The sequence below is a fragment of the Ochotona princeps genome, chromosome 13 (assembly GCF_030435755.1).
Source record: "Ochotona princeps isolate mOchPri1 chromosome 13, mOchPri1.hap1, whole genome shotgun sequence".
Taxonomy (NCBI): Eukaryota; Metazoa; Chordata; class Mammalia; order Lagomorpha; family Ochotonidae; genus Ochotona; species Ochotona princeps.
In genome coordinates, this window is record NC_080844.1 from 8,765,207 (window position 1) to 8,782,914 (window position 17,708).

Genomic DNA, 17,708 nt, shown 5'->3' on the forward strand with positions numbered 1-17,708 from the left:
CCGGCTGGCAGCTCTCCGCCCGGGCTACCGTGGCGCAGGGTCGGAGTCTGTGCCCGCCGGCCGCTTGGAAGGCTCCTCACGTCCAGGCGCCGCGGTCACGGCTGCGCTGGTTTCCGGCCATGAATTGGGCTTCAGAGTCCGAGCCTCCCACCCGGCTCCGAGCTGAGCGCATCGCCCCGCGGCGCGGGGGATGGGCCTTCACCGAGGGCTACGCGCCACCTGACCGGGTTCGAGCCCACTTCCCCGGGCTCCCTCCGTTCAGACGCCGCCGGCGACCCCCTCAGCTCCGTTGGCATTTCGGTGTTGGGCTCGGCGCCACGCCCCCGCCTTTGCTCTGGAATCCCCAGGTCCTGCTCCAAGCGGGTCTGTTTATTCGGGTCCCGGGCACGAACCGGAGACCCTCGGCGGCAGAGGTCGGCCGGTGCCAGGGCAGTGAGTTTGTGTGTGTGTGTGTGTGTGTGTGTGTGTGCGCGCGCGTGCGCGCGTGTCTGGTGGGGGCGTCCCTCCGGCTTCCTCTCGCCTCCGGGTTGATCCGGGCCGCCACGGCTCTGCGCGCAGCAGCACCGGGCCAGTCCTCGCCGCGCCCTGCCGGCTTCCGAGAGTCCCCCCGGGCCGGGAGCGCGGAGCACCCGGCGCCCCCCGCGAGCTGCGAGCGGGCGAGAGCGGCGCAGCGAGGCTGAGGCTCCGCAGTCACGTGGTGGCGAGGAGGGCGGAGGGGAGGGAGGGAGGCGGGCGGGGAGGAGGGGGAGTGGAGCCGAGGGGGAGGGGGAGGGGAGGGGGCGTCCTCCGCAGTTCGCTCCTCGCCGGGGCTCAGACACACCGCGATCCCGGAGCCGCCGCCGCCGCCGCCGCCCCCGGAGCCACGGGAAGCGCCGCCGCCCCCGCCGCGGGCCGCCCCCGCCGCACCGGCCTGGGTTCGGGCTGCCAGCGCCACCGCAACCGCCGCCGGAGCCGGAGCGGGAGCCCGATTTGCGCTGGACTGGGCTGGGCTGGGCTGGGGCGGGCGCAGGGCGCAGGGGCGGGCGCGCGGGGGAAGACGCCCGGGCGGGCTCGGCTCTCCCGGGGAGCGAGCGGCCCGGGACTGCACCGGGACCGGCGCCTCCCCCGCTCCGCGCTGCCCCACGGCCTCGCCCCGGGCCCCGGGCGGATGAGCCGCGCGCCCGGGGGACATGGAAGCGCTGACGCTGTGGCTTCTCCCTTGGATATGCCAGTGCGTGTCGGTGCGGGCCGACTCCATCATCCACATCGGTGAGCGCAGCTGGCGGCGGGGGAGGCTGGGCGGGGGTGGGCAGCGGCGCGCGGGGAGGGGGTGCCCGGCGTCCAAACTTGGCGGTTCCCTGGGCAGAGGGGCTCGGCAGGCGGTGTTCCCCGAATGGCCGCGCCGCCCCGCGGAAGAGCTGTGCGCGGGCCGCGCCGCGCTCCCGCGGGCTTCTCGTCGCTCCCCGGGGTTCCGCTCTGCGCGCGGGGCCCCGCGGCCTCTGCCGACACTTAGGGCCGCGGCTGCAGGGAACGCGGGGACGGACGCGCGTCGAACCCGCGCTCTCCACCAGCCGGGGTGGTGGACGGTGGGCTCCGGTGGGCCCTGGCGCGCAGCTGGGAGCAGCTAGGGCCAGGGGGTTGGGTAGGGTCCCGGAGCTCGCCAAGTTGGCAGGGCGATATAGAGAGGCCGGATCCCAGCCGTGTGAGAGTGGTTGGGTGTTGTCCGCGTGTGTCGCCGTGTGTGCACCTGGCACTGTGTCGGTGTATCTTAGAAGAGGGCCTTGGGGGTGTTAATGGGCCATCGGAGCGCTTGTTGGCGCGAGCACCGCGGACTGTCAGCCTGTTAGAGTGGACACAGCGTCTGCCTGTTCCCGGCATGTGTCTGTGTAGCTCTTGGTGCGTATGTGTGGGTGTGCGTGTGTATCTGGTTGTGGCGGCTGCAGCCAAATCTTGGGCCGTCTCAGAGTTTTGCGTGGTCCCAATCTGGGGGTCCGGCAGGCAGTCTCTGTGGTGGGAGCCGCTGGAAGGGGAGTGTGCAGCGCGGGTTGAGGGGGGAGCGTTGGACAGGAGGAGATGGATGGATAGATGGAGGGCGGGAGAGAATCTGGAAGAAGAGGAGCACGCTGGGAGGAAGGGGCGCATGGAGGGAGGAGTGGGCCAGAGTTATCCCAGCAAGTTGGGCCAGGGCTGGGCGCTCTCGGGCGCTCTTCCGCAGTCGCTGTCCTGGAAGTTGGGAAAGACTGGCAAACCCCGAGAAACTGGGGGTTGGGATCTGTGAGGGCGGAGGTGGTGGGACGCGCGGGCGGGTGGGTGGAGTGGGGTGGTGAGGGGTTGGGTTCCCGCTAAGAGAGCTGTGAGTCCCCGCTGCCTCTTCCCACGCAGGGGTCCGCGGCCAAAAGTGCTTCTCGCTCTAAAGCGGGCGCGGGTCTCGCTGTCAGCATTGCGGTTCCTGGAGTGGCAAGGAACTGAGAGTGGAGCCGAGCCCTCGGTCCTCCCCTAGCCCCTCTGGCCCTCAGCTATGGGATTCAGCAGGCCCCGTCCTGAGACCTCGGCCACCCAGGGTTCTTTCTGGCAAGGCGAGGTGGGGGTCTGGGGTGTGGGTGGGTGGGTGGAATCCGGACGGAGTGCCAGGGCTGCAGGGTTGGGCTGCCAGCTGCAAACGCAGGGTCTGCCGAAGCCTGGTGGTGCACGCAGAAAGCCGGCTCTAGGGCGTCCTGGAGGAGCTGTCCGCGGTTCTACAAGGCCCCTCAAGAGCAGCTCCTTCTGGGACCTTCAAGCAGTGCTAGGTGCCCACGGGAGGGGTGTAGGAGACAGCCATTTCCCCCTCCTGTCCCAGGCACACACAGGAAGAGGAAGCGCGGGGTTGAGGGAGGGAGGAGAGCCAGGGGGCACAGCCCAGGGCGCCAGGCGGGCTGCAGTGTGCATCCGTCTCCACTGCCTGCCAGCCAAGGCCCTAGGCCTAAGTTGGCGCAGGAAAGCCGAGGGCAGACCCGCTTGGTTCAGCTCCACTCGCAGCAGGGGCGCGCATGGCAGAAGGGAGTCCCCATTCCTCCTGGGATGGGAGAGGAGACTCTGTTTCCTTTCCCCCTCCTCCCCAACTCTCAGGCTGCTGGGGACTGATTGGGACCAAGTCAAGGCATTTATGTGCTGCCTGAGGCCGTCTTGGCTTGGCTCAGTCCATTGTGAGGGGCCCTGTTGGGGCCTGGGTTCCTTGACACGTGTGACCTGGTGGCAGCGTGTGGCATGGGGACGCACAACTCGTTAACTGTGTGCACGTGTACGCCGGAGGGGAGGGGAACACTTTCTGTCTGAATTGAAGCTGGCCCAGCCCACACTTGTCACCTGGCAACCAGCAGTGCTGCGGGCCATACGAGTCCAGGGTACCAGGGGGAGTTGTGTCTGCTGGGTGGGTGGGTAAGGTCCCTGTGCAGGCTCGGTCTTGACCCGTCATCTCCTCCAGGTGCCATCTTCGAGGAGAACGCGGCCAAGGACGACCGAGTGTTCCAGCTGGCGGTATCCGACCTGAGCCTCAACGATGACATCCTGCAGAGTGAAAAGATCACCTACTCCATCAAGGTCATTGAGGCCAACAACCCGTTCCAGGCCGTGCAGGAAGGTGAGTGGCCGTCTTGCCCGGGGGCTCACTGGGCCGCGTACGGCCTGGAGGCGGCGCAGCGGTGGCGACCAACTCGGCTGGGCTCTGCCGAGCCTTTTTTGCGCACCGCGAGGCTGCGGTGCCACCTGCGGTGGCACGCCCTCCTCGGCCAGGCAATGCAGTGGCGTTGCCCGGATTGCTGCGTGCAGTGGGGTCGCAGCGGAGAAGACTCGCGCGCTTGGCTCCTTTCTGGGTCGTAGGGGACTTATTTCTGGCTCGGGAGGCGCGCTTGTGCGCCCAGAGCGAGCCGCGCAGGCGTGTGTGGCGGACGGCCGTCTTTGTTGGCTGGGGAGTGGCGAGGTGGGGAGGGGGTGTCTGCGGGTGGGCGTGTCTGCGCCCGGGTACCTGTGTCGCGTGCGCCAGCTGCCGTGCGTTCCTTGCACCGGCAGCGTCTTTCTCGACTGGAGCCGACGGGTGCCACACTGCCCGAGCCGGCCTATCTGCCCTCTTACCCGAGTGCAACTCCTCTGGTGCGGTTCCTGGGGCTCCGCAGTTGCCTGGGCCCGGCGTTTCTCCGCTGCGTTCCTCCTCCAGGTTTGGAGCTGCCGGTTTCTCTCTCTTGCGCGCGTGCTGCCCACGCTGCGGGCGGAGGCGCCACCGCCTGGGCCGGAGGTGGGCGCTGTTTGCTCAGGAAAGGAGCCGAGCTGGGCCAGGTCCTGCTGGCTGCGGGGAAATCCTAGCCGGTGTCTGGGTTGCCCTGGTCTGCAGCCGCTGGTGAGTGTGGAAGGCCGGGAAAGGCAGGCGGCAGAGGTCGGGGTTACAGGTCCAAGGAAGGAGGCTGACCCAGCTTCCTCCCTCACGTCTGGGCTTCCTGGTCAGGTCCTAAGGCTCTATCCGTGTCTGACATGTCCCTTTTCTGTGACCTGTGTCTTCTTTTGCACACCCTCAGGGTTGACTCTGAGAAGGACGCCCTGAGGTGCTGAGGATAGAGGGGCGTGGCTAAAGGAGGCGGGTTTTCTTTGGAGGAGAGGGAGCTGGTTGAAGGCTGGGGCCTAGTGCTCCATTCTCCCACAGGCTGGGCCTAGAAGTTTGTACGTCTTGGGCTGCAGGGACCCACAAGCGTAGGCCCACCTGGGTTCAGTGGCTCAGGGCTGGTACGCACGGGCAGGCCTCTGAGGGCCCCTCCTTCTCTTGGTCGTGGCGAAAGTGAGTTAGGGACGCCCTCCCCTGCCCCTTTCCTGCCGCCTGGGACCTGCAGGTTCAAATGTGCCTGGAGGTGCTTGTGCAAGAAACTTGGAATCAGTGTTTTTGCTGGCAGGTGGGGTGCGGCTCATGCAGTTCCTGTCGCCCCCAGTGTGGCCCAGGGCTGTTGTGTGTTCAGGTGTGCATGGCCAGGAGGAACTGACTCCTGGACTTCCTGGGTGTCTGTCTTGTTCCAGCAGCAGTCTCCGAAGCACCCCCATCTCTGCACATGTTTCCTTGGGTGCCCTCCTCATAGCTTGCCTGTGCCTGGGGTCATTGCAGGTGTGGGATGGACTGCAGCCAGGCAGGAGGGGGCCTCTTCCTTGGACCGGGGTTGGGGGGACCTCAGAGGGGACACACAGGCTGCAGTATCCGCAGCACTTCTGGTTCCCTTGTCTCTGCTTCCACATGGCTTGTGCCTGAGGACATTTGTTCTTTGTATGACTGGGAGCTGACCACACGGTCTGGACACATCCAGGAGCTTAGGTACCTGCAGTGCCCATCTGGGCAACACACCTGTGTTGATACATGTTGCCGGTGTCTGCCTGCAGCATTGAGTACCCCAGTGGCCACTCGTGTGTCTCTGGATGAAACCCACATGACAGGCAGTTCTTTATGGACCAAGGGGTTACTATTACAGGCAGGTGGCACACGTGATGGGACGGAGCAGCCTGGGGACCTGGGGTGTTGGGGTCCTCCCCGGTCACCCAGCTTTGGCGACTTTGCCATTTGGGAGTGAGGATCCTCTTGTTGCAGATGAGCTGATTTGTGTGTGAAAGAGGAACCCCAGGCCTGGGCTTTTGCTTCCATATAAAATCCGATTCTAGATGTTGCAAACTGATGTAGCAATGGCAACAGCCAAAGCAGATAGAGCTGTGGGCTATTGCAACTTTAGAACCCCCAACATAGCTTTGTCCTGCAGACAGAAGTCCCTGCCCCTCCCCCATCCAAGGGGTCTTTTCTGGTCAGGATCTTGCTTTTTGTGTGTGTGTGTGTGTGTGTGTGTGTGTGTGTGAGGGTATCAGTTCTTCTCTTTGTGCACTCACTGTCTCTGACAGTGTTGATGGTAAAAGCATCCTCACAGCTCAAAATGTGGAGTCACAGCCAGGTCTGTGTTGAGAGATGCTGGCCAGGTGCAGCTGCATGGCCACTTTCTGGGGCATGTGTTTATTGGGCAGCCAGCCTGGGGGCAAAAACTCACAGTGTTGGCTTGTGACCTTGTGTAGCCCTTGGGTGCTGGTCAGGAAAGACAGCAGCCAGCCCCTGGAGGGCTTCCAGGAAGGGCAGAGCAGAGCTGAACAATTGCTTCTCCCTTGCTTGGGGCTGTGTGAGCAGGTGCTCAGCTCCGTGTGTGTCCTTCCTTTGCTGTGTCCATCTGGCAGCCTTGACCTCTGCCCAACTCCTGGACCTGTGCGTTCATTACAGTGGGACTTGGGAGATGGTGGACACAGTGGAGTAGCGGGGAGGCCAGGCCTGGAGTCTGAAGGAGTCTGAAGGCAGATTGTGGTCTAGTCTCCATCGCAGCCCCCCCCCCCCCGGGACTTCCCCGTGGATCTTGGGTAGGAGTGCTTGATGGATGGACTCTGGAGAGCTCCATCTAAGATCGTGTGCTTGTCCCACTCACTGCATGGTGGGGAGACTGGGGGTGTCTGGCCAAGGTTCCATTTCCAGATCTGTGATAGAGGAGTGGTTGCATAGTCTCTGCCTCACGGGATCATTGTGACGCCTGCGGTGGATGCCCCAAATCTCCCTGTTCCTGGGCCCAGCTCCGAGGCCAGCTCAGCTGCTCAGAAGGCTGTTTTTGCTTCCAGCTATATCCTCATTATTTTTAACCTTTCTTCTTCTAAAAAAATATTCATTTATTTGTATTGGAAAGGCAAATTTACAGAGAGAAGGAGAGACAGAAAGATCTTCCATCTGCTGCTTCACCCCCCAAGTGGCTGCAACAGCCAAAGCTGAGCTGATGTGAAGCCAGGAGCTCTTTCCGGATTTCCCACATGGGTGCAGGGTTCCGAGGCTTTTGGCTGTCCTCTCCTGCTTTCCTGGGAGCTGGATGGGAAGTGGAGCAGCTGGGACATGAACTGGTGCCCAAATGGGATCCCAGCACATGTAAGGCGAGGACTTTAGCCACTAGGCTACTACGCTGGGCTGCATCCTCATTGCTCAGGCTGGGGAATTTCCTGGGATGGATTCTCCATTGCCACTTGCCGCCTCATCTGACCTCTTTGCTTTTTTACTTTGTACTCCCCGACCTCCAACTGCAAAGGAAGCACATTGCTACGATGAGCGTGTGTAACTTAAACATTGCAAAAAACCCACAGGGTCAGTGTATGCTTATTGTATGAAATAGAGTTTCAGAAAACCTTGAGAAGTGTTTCTGAATTCTCCCTTGTAGCTTCCTTCCAAGTCATTTTTCTTCCTCCCTTTGTGGTTGACAAATGCTGGGTGCTCCCTGTCTGTTCAGTTAGAGTTCCTGCTTTTGTTCACTTAGCATGTCGTTGACTTTTTCTGAAACCACTAGGAACTACTTGTAAACATGACTCTTAGCAGCCGTGTGTATTTTTCAGTGCTCAAAAAAAGGCAGCCCTTAAAAAAAAATGGAATCCTTTATGCTGAGATGGGCCGAATTGAGTAATACTGAAGAATCCAAACCTTCTTTGGATAGGTGGTGTCTAGGATAATTTCTTCAGGCAGATACGTGAGCCCCTTATAAAACCTGAGACTATAGGACAACTGGTCAGTTTATGTGAGAGAATAAGTCATTTAAAAATATTTATGTATTTGAAAGGCAGTGCGTCAGAGGGAGAGGGGGAGATAGATGTCTTCTGTTGCTGGTTCACTCCCCGAGAGGCTGCTATGGCTGAGATTGGACCGAAGCCAGGCGCCAGGAACTGCATGCTGGTTTCTCATGTGGGTAACAGGAACCCAGGTACTCCTGTCTGGGTGGCATCAGCAGGAAGCTGGATCAGAAGTGGAACAGCCAGGACTCAAATCTGCTGTGCCCCCAGACTTGGTCCTTGAAACACATTTAATAGGATATGCATCTGATGGCGATTTGCTGTTAGCACCTTCAGGAATACTTCAGAAAGCTCATGGAAAAAGAATGTTATAAAAAAAATCTCTGCATGAACTTAAAAAAAGGTTTTACATTTTTTTTGGTGTTAATGTGTTAATGCAAAGTGAACAGGTTCCATGTAGTTTATAAATTCCGAGAACATGTTGATATTCCTGGCCTCCCTTCCTTTCTAGGCACCAAAATAAACTTGATCTTCTAATTCCATTTTCATGAACTTTTTCAAGCCCTCCCAGAGTAGCACAGAAAGGACGTTCATATTCTAAAAAGTTGTATCCTACATTTAGCTGGCGAAGTCCAGTGTTTGCCATATCCCCAAATTTGTATTTTCTAGCCAAGAAGAGATACTAAGTTGTTGTATTCAAAAACCACATCTTTTTGAAAAGATTTAATTATTTTTATTGCAAAGTCAGATATGTATAGAGAGGAGAAACAGAGAAGAAGCTCTTCTGTCCAATGATTCACTCCTTCACTCCCCAAAGTGACCGCCATGGCCGGAGCTGAGCCAGGAGCCAGGAGCCAGGAGCCAGGAGCCAGGAGCCAGGAGCTTCTTCCAGGTCTTCCACGTGGGCGCAGGGTCCCAAGGCCTTGGGTCATCCTTGACTGCTTTCCCAGGTAGCGGTCAGGGAGCTGGACTGGTGCCCCTGTGGGATTCAGGTGCATGCAAGGTGAGGATTTTAGCCACTGAGCCATTGGGCTGGGCCCCAGGCAAAAGATTCTACAAATGTGGAAGAGGACTGAGCAAACAACATGAGTCTTCTTTTTCACAGTATTACCTTTGAGAAGGAAAGATGGGAGTTGCTGGGTGTGCTGTCACCGTGTGATAGGATAACCAGTTAGGGGAGAGGCAGAAGAAAGGGATGTGTGTTTTGGGAAGGCAAGGTGAGAACTACCAAGTACCATTGTCCACAGTGTGAAACTCTGAAGCCATGGCCTGAAATGAAAACTGAGGCCTGGTAGGTGTCCCCCTGAGGGTCTCGGTCAGGTTGTGTCCATCGGTCACCTCTCAAGTGGTCACCCTACCCCATGCTCACCATGCGAGTATTAACATCTTCTGCAGGGGAACCCCCCCGTCCTTACTTGGTGATATTCTTGGACCCTTTCCTTGGTCTCCTGTCCCACTCAGGCTCTGCCTTGCAGTCATGTTGGCGGCCTGGCTGGGTCACTACCGGAGTCTCTTTGAGTGTGTGATGTTTGTGTTGTGGTAAGGACACCTGTAGGCTGCTGCCATCATCGTCATTGTCTTGGCTTATGTCTCCTGCCAAGGTGGTTAAAACAGCATATACAGGGTGTGCAACAGTTTTGCAGCTCAGAAACACAACCTGCATCTCATGGGGTTCAAGGCAAGGTGTTGGCTGGGTAGGCACCTGCTGGAGGTTTCCTTGCCTCCCACAGCTCTCAGAAACTTCTGGGTTCCTCAGCCCCTGGCCCCTGCTTCCAGTTTCCCAGCCAGTCAGGGGATGGCATGGACCCTTCAAACTCTGAATTTGCTTCTCTCACCCTCTTTTCCTTCTTTTACCCTCCCTCAAGGGCACCCTATGGTTGTGTTGGGCCCGCCTGGGTGCTGGAGAGTGTTCTATCCATTGTAAGGGTCCTGATGGGCAACCTCAATCTTCCATTGCTATGGAGGCCAGCATGCTCACGGGACCTGGTAATCAGGACATGGGACTCTGGGGGCTGGTCCTCTCTGCCTAGGCTGGCATACACAAATGAGCTGATCAGCCCGCACATACTTCCTGTACTCTCTCACTATTGCACATCCGCTTCATTCCCTGTACCTGGAAGCTCTTGATCTAGGTGAACACTGCCAGAGGAAGCTACTGGGGGTAGCACACCTTGGGCATTGTGCTGCCACTTGGACTGGGGCCTTCCAGCACCTGGGCAAGCTCTTCCTCAGAATCTTACCACCCCCTCTCCATGCCCCTTCCCTCTGCCCTGTGCCCACCTAGAATGTTTGCTGAGGTTTTGTTTTGTGCTCCTGCACCCTGCAGAGCGCTCCTCTTGCTGGGCTCTCAGTGGTTGTTGCTAGCGATGTTTCCAAGCTACAGTTGGCTGTGCAGTTGGCTGCAGGCCTGGATGGCTATGGATTAGAGACCAAATGTGCCCTCTGGAGGCCATGTAGGCTGGAGGCTGTCACTTCCATCCCACCTTCGGGGTTCTCTTTCATTCTGGAGTCCCTGCTGTTCACACACACTTGAGTATACATGATTGCAGGCATGCATGTGAGCATACCTGGGTACACACAGGCACCTGCACCTTATCACTGGACAGACAACTCCTGCCCACACATGTCTTTGGATGTTGGACTCTGTTGGGTTTTCCTGTTGTGTTGTCATGGCCCTGTCCATGGTTTGGGAGTCAAGTGGCAGTGAGCAGATGGTACCCCTGCCAGGTGTGTAAGGAAGCCACGAGTCTGGTGAGACACTTGTTCCCCACGTTGCTGCCACTTCTGTTCCCCCGACATAGGGACTTTGGCCACCTGCCATCTGTAGGAGAAAATCTGAGCTATTTCTCTAAGTTTCCCTTGGAGGCCTGCTCAGGTCAGCTCAGCATCTGCAGCCTCCGTTGAAGCTGTGTGGTCCAAGACTCCTGGCCAGAAGCTCTGTTTTGTCTTCCCTGAGCTTTCTGTTGGTCAGATAAAGATAATGTTGGTTTCTGATTGCTGTGCCAGAGAGGGAGGGGCTGGCAATGAGGGCTGAGCCTGGATCCTGCCCACATCCCCTCTGCTTGTGACCTGCTACCCCAAAGGAGTTGGGGTATGGCCCCAGCTGGTCGAGGAGGGCCCAGGAAGCACAGTCCTGCTGTGTGGTTGGAGCTGGGAGGCTTGGAAGTATTTGTCAAATGTCACAGCTGCCAACTTTCTGCTGGTGTCAAAATGACCCTCCTATTTCCTTTGCGACTCACTCAAACAGCTGCATCCAAGAATGGGAAAGAAGAAGACCATTGCAGGCAGGGGCTCCTGATAGAGCCACACCTATGGCTATCCATCCGATCCCTGCCTTGCAGCGTTCTCTCCCTAAGTTCTCCTCTCATGCTCTTTAAGCCAGGGCCTGGACTGGCCCAGCTCTCATAGCCTCCTCTCAGATAGTCCCTCTCTAGGTGGGGAGGTCAGGCCAGGGACTGTGGAAAGGCCCGGGGAGATGTTGGCCAAAGGGATAGGAGATGATGGCCAGATGTATGCAGTAAGTTCTGGAGATTGGTTGTACAGGGTAGGACTGTGGTTGATGATGATATAAGGTGTCCTTGAAGGATGCTTAAAGTGGATGTTAGGTATTCTCCCTGAAAAAGATGTTAACTGTGTGGGGAGTACATTTGTGAAGCAACTGGACTACTTTTTTTTAAAAATTAAATTTATTCATTAATTACATTGTGTTGTAATTACATAGAATCCGGGATTCTCCCCCCACCCTCCCCCCAATGGTGGGTTCCTCCACCTTGTTGCATAACCATAGTTCAAGTTCAGTTGAAATTCCCTCTTTGCAAGTATATGCCAAGCATAGAGTCCAACATCTTATAGTCCAGTCAGGTCCAACCACTTACTGGGTAGACCCTCTCTGGTCTGAGGGCAGAGACAGCAGAGTATCATCCCGCTCAAATAAAAGCACTAACCATCTGCAACAATTAACATCGTTATGGAATTAATTGACATGGTATTGAGCAGCCAACATGTTAAAAATAAATGCGATTTCTTAACCACTTTCTGTGACCCCCCCATTCACAGTTCAATTTTAGTTTATATACGACATATGACATAACATCCATAACATAACATGTTATACTTAACATCATATCATCTTAAATTAAGGCAAACGTGGTATCTAACCTTTTGGGATTGGTTCATTTCCCTTAGCATTATGGTTTCCAGTTTGGCCCATTTGGCCACAAAGAACTGCGTTTTGTTTTTTTTAATAGCTGAGTAGTATTCCATGGAGTAGATGAACCAACTGGACTACTTTTTAAGAGTTATTTGTTTATTTGAAAGAGAGGGAGAATGAACAAGAGGGTGAACTATCTACTGATTCCCCCTCCCCCCCCAAATGACAGCAGTGACGGGGCTGGGCTGGGTTGGGTTGGAAGCCAGGAGCTAGGACTTTCATCGAGGTCTCCCTCATGGGTCTAGCTGCCCAGCTCTGGGCCCTGGTTCTTGTCCACAGCTCTGTGATCCACCCTGAACTTGATCCCAATAATGTCTTTTCTCAAGAGGTTCTGACCTTGAGGGCTGTGGCTGCTGCCTCTGCCTAAATACTGCTTTTCTTTAGTCCTGGGAAACCCCAGCCTCTCTTCTCTGGGAGGCTGCCATGGCACCTGCTCTCAGTCACCTCTCCTACAGGGCTCTGGCAGCTCGAATAGCTTAGGGAGCTGAACTCAAGTCCTGTGGCTTGTCAATTTGGGCCTAGAGCTCTGAGAGTGGGCTTCTTCTGGCCTGGGTTGCCTGATGGCGGCTCATTCTTGAGCAGGGCTCCTCCTGTGTACCTGGGAGAGGCTTTTGAGAACAAAGGTGGAACCATGTATTGCTCACAGCATCAAGCCAGGTGTTTCTGGCCGTTATTCCTTGGAGGATGGGCACCTGCACGGGAGGGTGTGGTGGTGGACGGTGCTATGGAGGGGAGTCACCTGGGATCGATAGGTCCAGCCCTGGGAGATTTCATGGAGTGTGGGCAGAACCCGCTGCACTGTGTGCTTGTGCCTGCCTGGGTATTCCTGCACACACAGGAGGCTGTTGCAGGTTCCCACGAGGTGGTGTCCCACTGCTGAGAGGAGGCCGGCCTCGCTGCTGCATGTTCCTGTTACCTTGATGTACTCAGGGGCAACTCCAGGAGCCCATGGGCTGCGGGGAAGGAGATGCTCATCCTCTCTGAGCACCTGCTGGTACCCACCTCACAGACAGCTCTGTCATGGTGCACACTCAGCATCATTTCTGTCTCCTTCCTGGGGGACATTGTTGGTCCCAGACCGGGGTGGAGAATTCCCTTGAGACCACCCAGTGGTCTTGCCAGGAGTGGCCGGCTCAGCATCATGGCTGCGCAGGTCAGTAGTGGCATCAAGTTCTGGTGTCTAGAGCTGAGGTTGTGGCTGTAATGTCAAGGCCAGGCTAAGGCTAGGTCTGGGGGTCTTGTGCACTGAGTATTGGTTTTCCTGCACCTCACAGGTTATAGTCCTGCCACCTAGGATGATGGCACTTGGAGATGGGGCCTGGGGAGGTTGTTGGGTTTGGATGAGGTCTTGAACGTAGAACCCCCAGGACGTAAAGAAGAGACACAAGAAAGCTTGTTTTCTCTTTGCTTGGTGAGGCCGCAGGGACTGCATGGCCACCTGGGAGCCAGGGAAGGAGCTGCCTCATCTTGACCTTGGACTCTGAGCCTCCAGGACTTTCCACTGAGAAAATATTGTCCGCTGTTTAAGGCACCTGGTGGATGGCGTTTAGTGTGGTGGCTGTGCTGGCTGGGACAGGGACTTCCTGAGGGAGTGTGGGGCAGCCCTGCCCCCTGAGCCTCAGTGCCTGCCTGGGCGTCAGGGCTGTGGGGCTGCGAGTAGACCAGGTCCTCCTCCTGCCCTGGCTGCAGCTGCCAGCCGTGCCTCTCTGTCCTCCAGTGCCTTTCAGCCTGTGCAGTCGCTGGTCGTGCTCCTCAGAAACCCTCCAAGTGACACACCCACGAGCCTGGCCGTTTCTCACCAGGTTCTTTTCTGGATGCCTTCTGTTTTGTCATTCTGCTCTAAGCACACAGATGCCATGAGGGCTTTGTGGAACCTTGGCTTTCTGGCCTGAAAAACGGGCAGGTAGTGGTCCTAGATCCCTTAGCTCTAGGCTCAGCAGGCTTGGCCCATATCCCATGCCCTTGGTCTAACTCCACAGCTCATTCTGTGCAATGACACAAGGTCCTGAACAGCATCCACAGGGCCACATGTTGCACCTACAGCTGCGGTTCTGTGCCTGATGCAGTCCCATGCTGTGTCACCTACTCCAGGTGCTCTGTAAGAGTCCCTGGATGGACAGACTGCTCTGTTCAGCCTGTGAGCTGCTGCTTATGATGTTACCTTCATGTCCAAGGTCACTTAGGGGGTGTGGCACGTGGCCTTGGGTGCTGGCCCTTCCCATTGGTCCACTTCTGGACTTGAAGAAAGGGCGCTGGGAGTACAGTGGAAACAATGCCATATCATCTGGCTGGAGTGACCCTGTTGTGGAGCCCCGCCCTCATGCCTGCCTGCAGTGGTGGTGTATGTGTGGGCTTCTGGGTGGCATGGGGTGCTGGAAGCTGCCCTGGGCTGCAGGGGCTGATATTTTCAGCCTGTGTGCCTGAATCCAGGTCTCTGTTGGCCTGGTGGGCTTGGTAGCCTCAGCCTGCTTGCGTGCGGGATGGGGCTGGGGTCCTGGTCTCAGGGCAGGCGGGGCCTGGCAAGTACAGGTGTGGGGCCACCGGGCCTGGCAGCTTAGTGGGGTGGGCAGGGCACCACTCTTAGCTCCCGCCAAGGCCCATATGCCTGATCCAGCCTGCCATAGCTGCTGCTGCCGCTGCCACATGGGCCTCTGGGGAAGCAGGAGCAAGCACTTTGAAGCCCTGTTGTTGTTTGTGATCAAAACCTCATCAGGGGAGGCCTACGTGAGCACGGCTGTGTCAGGCTGCTTAGCTCCTGCCAAGGAAATCAACATGATTAACATGATTAAAGGGAGGACAGCAAGGCCAGTCAGTGGCGGGACTCAGCACCCACTGATGGGGCCTGGTGGGTGCCGTGGGGTGTTCCTGGCTGGCAGGTGTGGTGTGATGGGTGGGGTCCAGGTCCTGGGACTTGGTATGGCAGGGACATGAGGTATGTATGAATGTTCTGTAGCTGGTGTATGCCAGTGCCCCTCTGAGCCCTCCAGGGGCATCTTCCTGACCCCTGTGGCTCCTGTGCCTGCAAGAAGATGTTTGTGCTGGATAGCCGAGCTTTAAGCTCTGTGCTCTGGCCAGGTGTCCCATCTGCTTCCTCCTTGTCACTCCACCATCCTACCTTAGCCTCAGCAGAAGGAAGCCACCTCCGGCTGCCCTGCTTATCTTCCAGGCTCCCTGTCCCCTTTCCTGCTGTGGCTACCAGCTCAAATTTGGCCTTTGGCTGTCACACACGTGTTCTCTGAGCATCCCAAACATCACATGATGAGACTTCCAGCTGTGTAGAGGCCATGGAACCTGCAGGAGCTGGAGTGGTGATGGTGAGCATTTGTGAGGAGCTGTCTGACTGCACCTGCAGCCTGCATGCACTTGGAGTCACAACCACATTCTCAGGGCACTGAGCTGCAGGTACGCCAGGGCCACCTGTGGATGGCAGGTCTAGGGTTTACAGGAACCCCCTTGGTAGGGTGTGTGTGAGTGCTGGGAGCACCCCGTGGATCTAGGGAAGATTGACTGAGCTGTCTCCTCCTGTCCATTATCACCTTGGAGATAGTTGATGGCCGCCCGTGTGTTGGGATGCTAAGGCAGACCATGTACGAATCCCACCTCCTGGTGTTAATGCAGGGAATCTTGCTGTGAGTCCACAGCTACTGCAGTAAGAACCATGGCAGTTAGACACCTGCACACTGGTCTAAGCAGCATGGGGATAGCCAACTGCAGGATATTGGGCTGTGGAGTGGAGGACACCAGAGGTTGTGAGCTTCAGGTCTGGCTGGATCCAGGGGCACTGCCTGCAAACATACCGCCTGTGCCTCCTTCACCTAGGGGGCTCCCATTTCAGAATCCCCTGCTCCTGGCTGTTGTAGGTGAGGTCGGCTCCAGCCGCTCTCCAGGAAAGTGGGGAACCACTGAGAGTCTCACAAGGGTCCCGGAGTTGCTGCTCATTGCCTTGGCATGGGGACAGACCAGCTCCCGAGGAACCAGCCCTGGGGCAGGGGAAGCGCAGTGGCTGACTGGCTAGGTCTGGAAGGCTTCCTAACCTCTGCACTAAGAAGAACTGGCCCCCGTGGAGCCACAATGTGGCCCTCCTTGAGGCATTGGTCTCTTCTGTCCCCGGAATGTATGGCAGGTCACATTACGGCTAATTGGCCCGGGAAGCCTGGGGCCGCCTCCTGCGACTGAACATCCCCTTCCAGTGGGCCCTTGGAGACTCAGTGCTGATGTGAAGCCTGGAGTGTTGGTGAAGGGCTGGGGGAGTGCAGGCTCTGTCTGGGTTAGGGAGTGTGCTTGTGGTGGCCTGCAGGCCTGGCCTAGGCAAGTGGGCACCCAGGCCTAGGTGGCTGAGCTTCAGGGAGCTCAGGGCTGTGGTGGTGGATGGGGAAGGGGTCCTATGTTCTCGTCACTGCCCCTTCCCTGCCCTGTCCTGAGAGTGCCTGTGAGTGTGGAGCCGCCTGGCCTATACTGCCCTCCCAGAGGATGTGCGAGCCAGCCAGTGCTTAGTGCTGCCTGGGCACCTATGGCTCCTGGGTGGCAGTAAGGACCCCTCCTGCTGGATTGTTGCAGTGCCAGGGTCCTGCCCCTCTGTGTGTGTGTGTGTGTGTGTGTGTGAGAGAGAGAGAGAGAGAGAGAGAGAGATACTGACTCACAGGCCTGTTGGACAGAAGGGGCAGTATCTGGACCTCATGCCATGGGCCTGTGTGATCCATATCCGTATCTGGTCACAGCCTTCTCCACTAGGGTAGGGGTCCTTGTTGCTCCCAGCATGTGTTTTAGTCAAGGGTTGCTACTCCCTTGAGTTGGACATTTCTGTGGGTTCCCATAGGGATGGTGAAAGGATGAGGGCTGGTAGCTGGGCACCTGGGCTCAGCCACGCCTGGGTAGCCTCTATGTGCTCTTCTGCCCAGAGGTCATCCTGCCTGGGCTGTTGTGGTCCCTGGATGCTGGGCTGCCTTAGTGGCAAGGGTTTGGGTTCTGCCACCTCCCAGGCAGCATTGCCCTTTTCTGAACGAAGCATTAAGAAATCCTCCACTTAGGTTCTGCCTGATCTTATTAAGAGATCCCACTGACTGCTTGGCTATGGGAACTGCCTTTGTGCCCAGGCCCCGCCCAGCTGCCTTGCAGTCTCAGCCTTGGGCAGGCCCGTGAGGCCACAGCGATTCTCTGGCCACCCTCTTAGTCGGCACTAAATCCGTTCTGGTTTGCTGGACTTAATTACACTGCAATGATGAACTTCAGCTGCAGAAGGCAAGTGGTGGTCTGGGGTTGGGGGTAGCTGTCAGGTGGCCAGGGCTGTGAGAACGGTGTCTAGGCTGGCAGGGACCACTTTTTTTTTTCCAGACAGAAAAGTTTATTTGGGAAGGGACCAGGTGAGCAGGGAAGGGAGAGGGAAGGGAAGCACCTCCCGAGAGAAAGCCAGGAGGTGGGGTGCCTCTCGAAAGAGGGGGGAGAGAGAGACACCGCAGGGACCGCTTTCTGGGATTGTCTGGAGGCCACATCTAGTAGTGGGTGAGGACCTGGCTCTCCTGGCTGGTCGTTCTCCTCACTGTGGATGTGGCAGGATCAGAAAAGCAGGCAAAGCGTGACGTGGGCTACAATGGGAGGAAGGGGGCTGTGGGAGCACAGAGGCAAGGTTTAACCTAGCCTGGGCTTGGAAGCAACCAGGGAGACTTCCTGGAAGAAGTAACTTTGAGTGGAATAGAGGTTGGGCAGTTGAAGAGAGGCAGGTCAGTGCTCTGGGTGCTGGAATGGGTTCAGGCTCAGGTGCCTGAAACAGGAGGGAGTGTGTGACCATGAGCTGTCTGAAGTTGTTGGAGGATGCGAGGCAGCTGAAGACCTTGACAAGATCTGCAGGGACCTGGGGCTTCTCCTAGCAAAAGGGGCCAGGGCGCTGGGGACTGAACCCCTTGGATTCAGGAGGTGCAGACTCAGGGGATCCTATGGGGGGCCCCAG

General features: G+C 57.5%; 1 protein-coding gene across 1 annotated transcript in view; it reads left to right on the forward strand.

Moving 5' to 3' along the window:
• The first annotated feature begins 1,017 nt into the window (after window positions 1–1,017).
• Window positions 1,018–17,708, forward strand: part of GRID1 (glutamate ionotropic receptor delta type subunit 1) — a 651,231-nt gene continuing 634,540 nt past the window's right edge. The window contains exons 1-2 of the mRNA XM_058671771.1: window positions 1,018–1,248; window positions 3,440–3,595. Of these exons, the coding sequence (XP_058527754.1) occupies window positions 1,170–1,248; window positions 3,440–3,595 (235 nt within the window). The 5' untranslated portion in view covers window positions 1,018–1,169. The remainder of the gene's footprint in view (window positions 1,249–3,439; window positions 3,596–17,708) is intronic.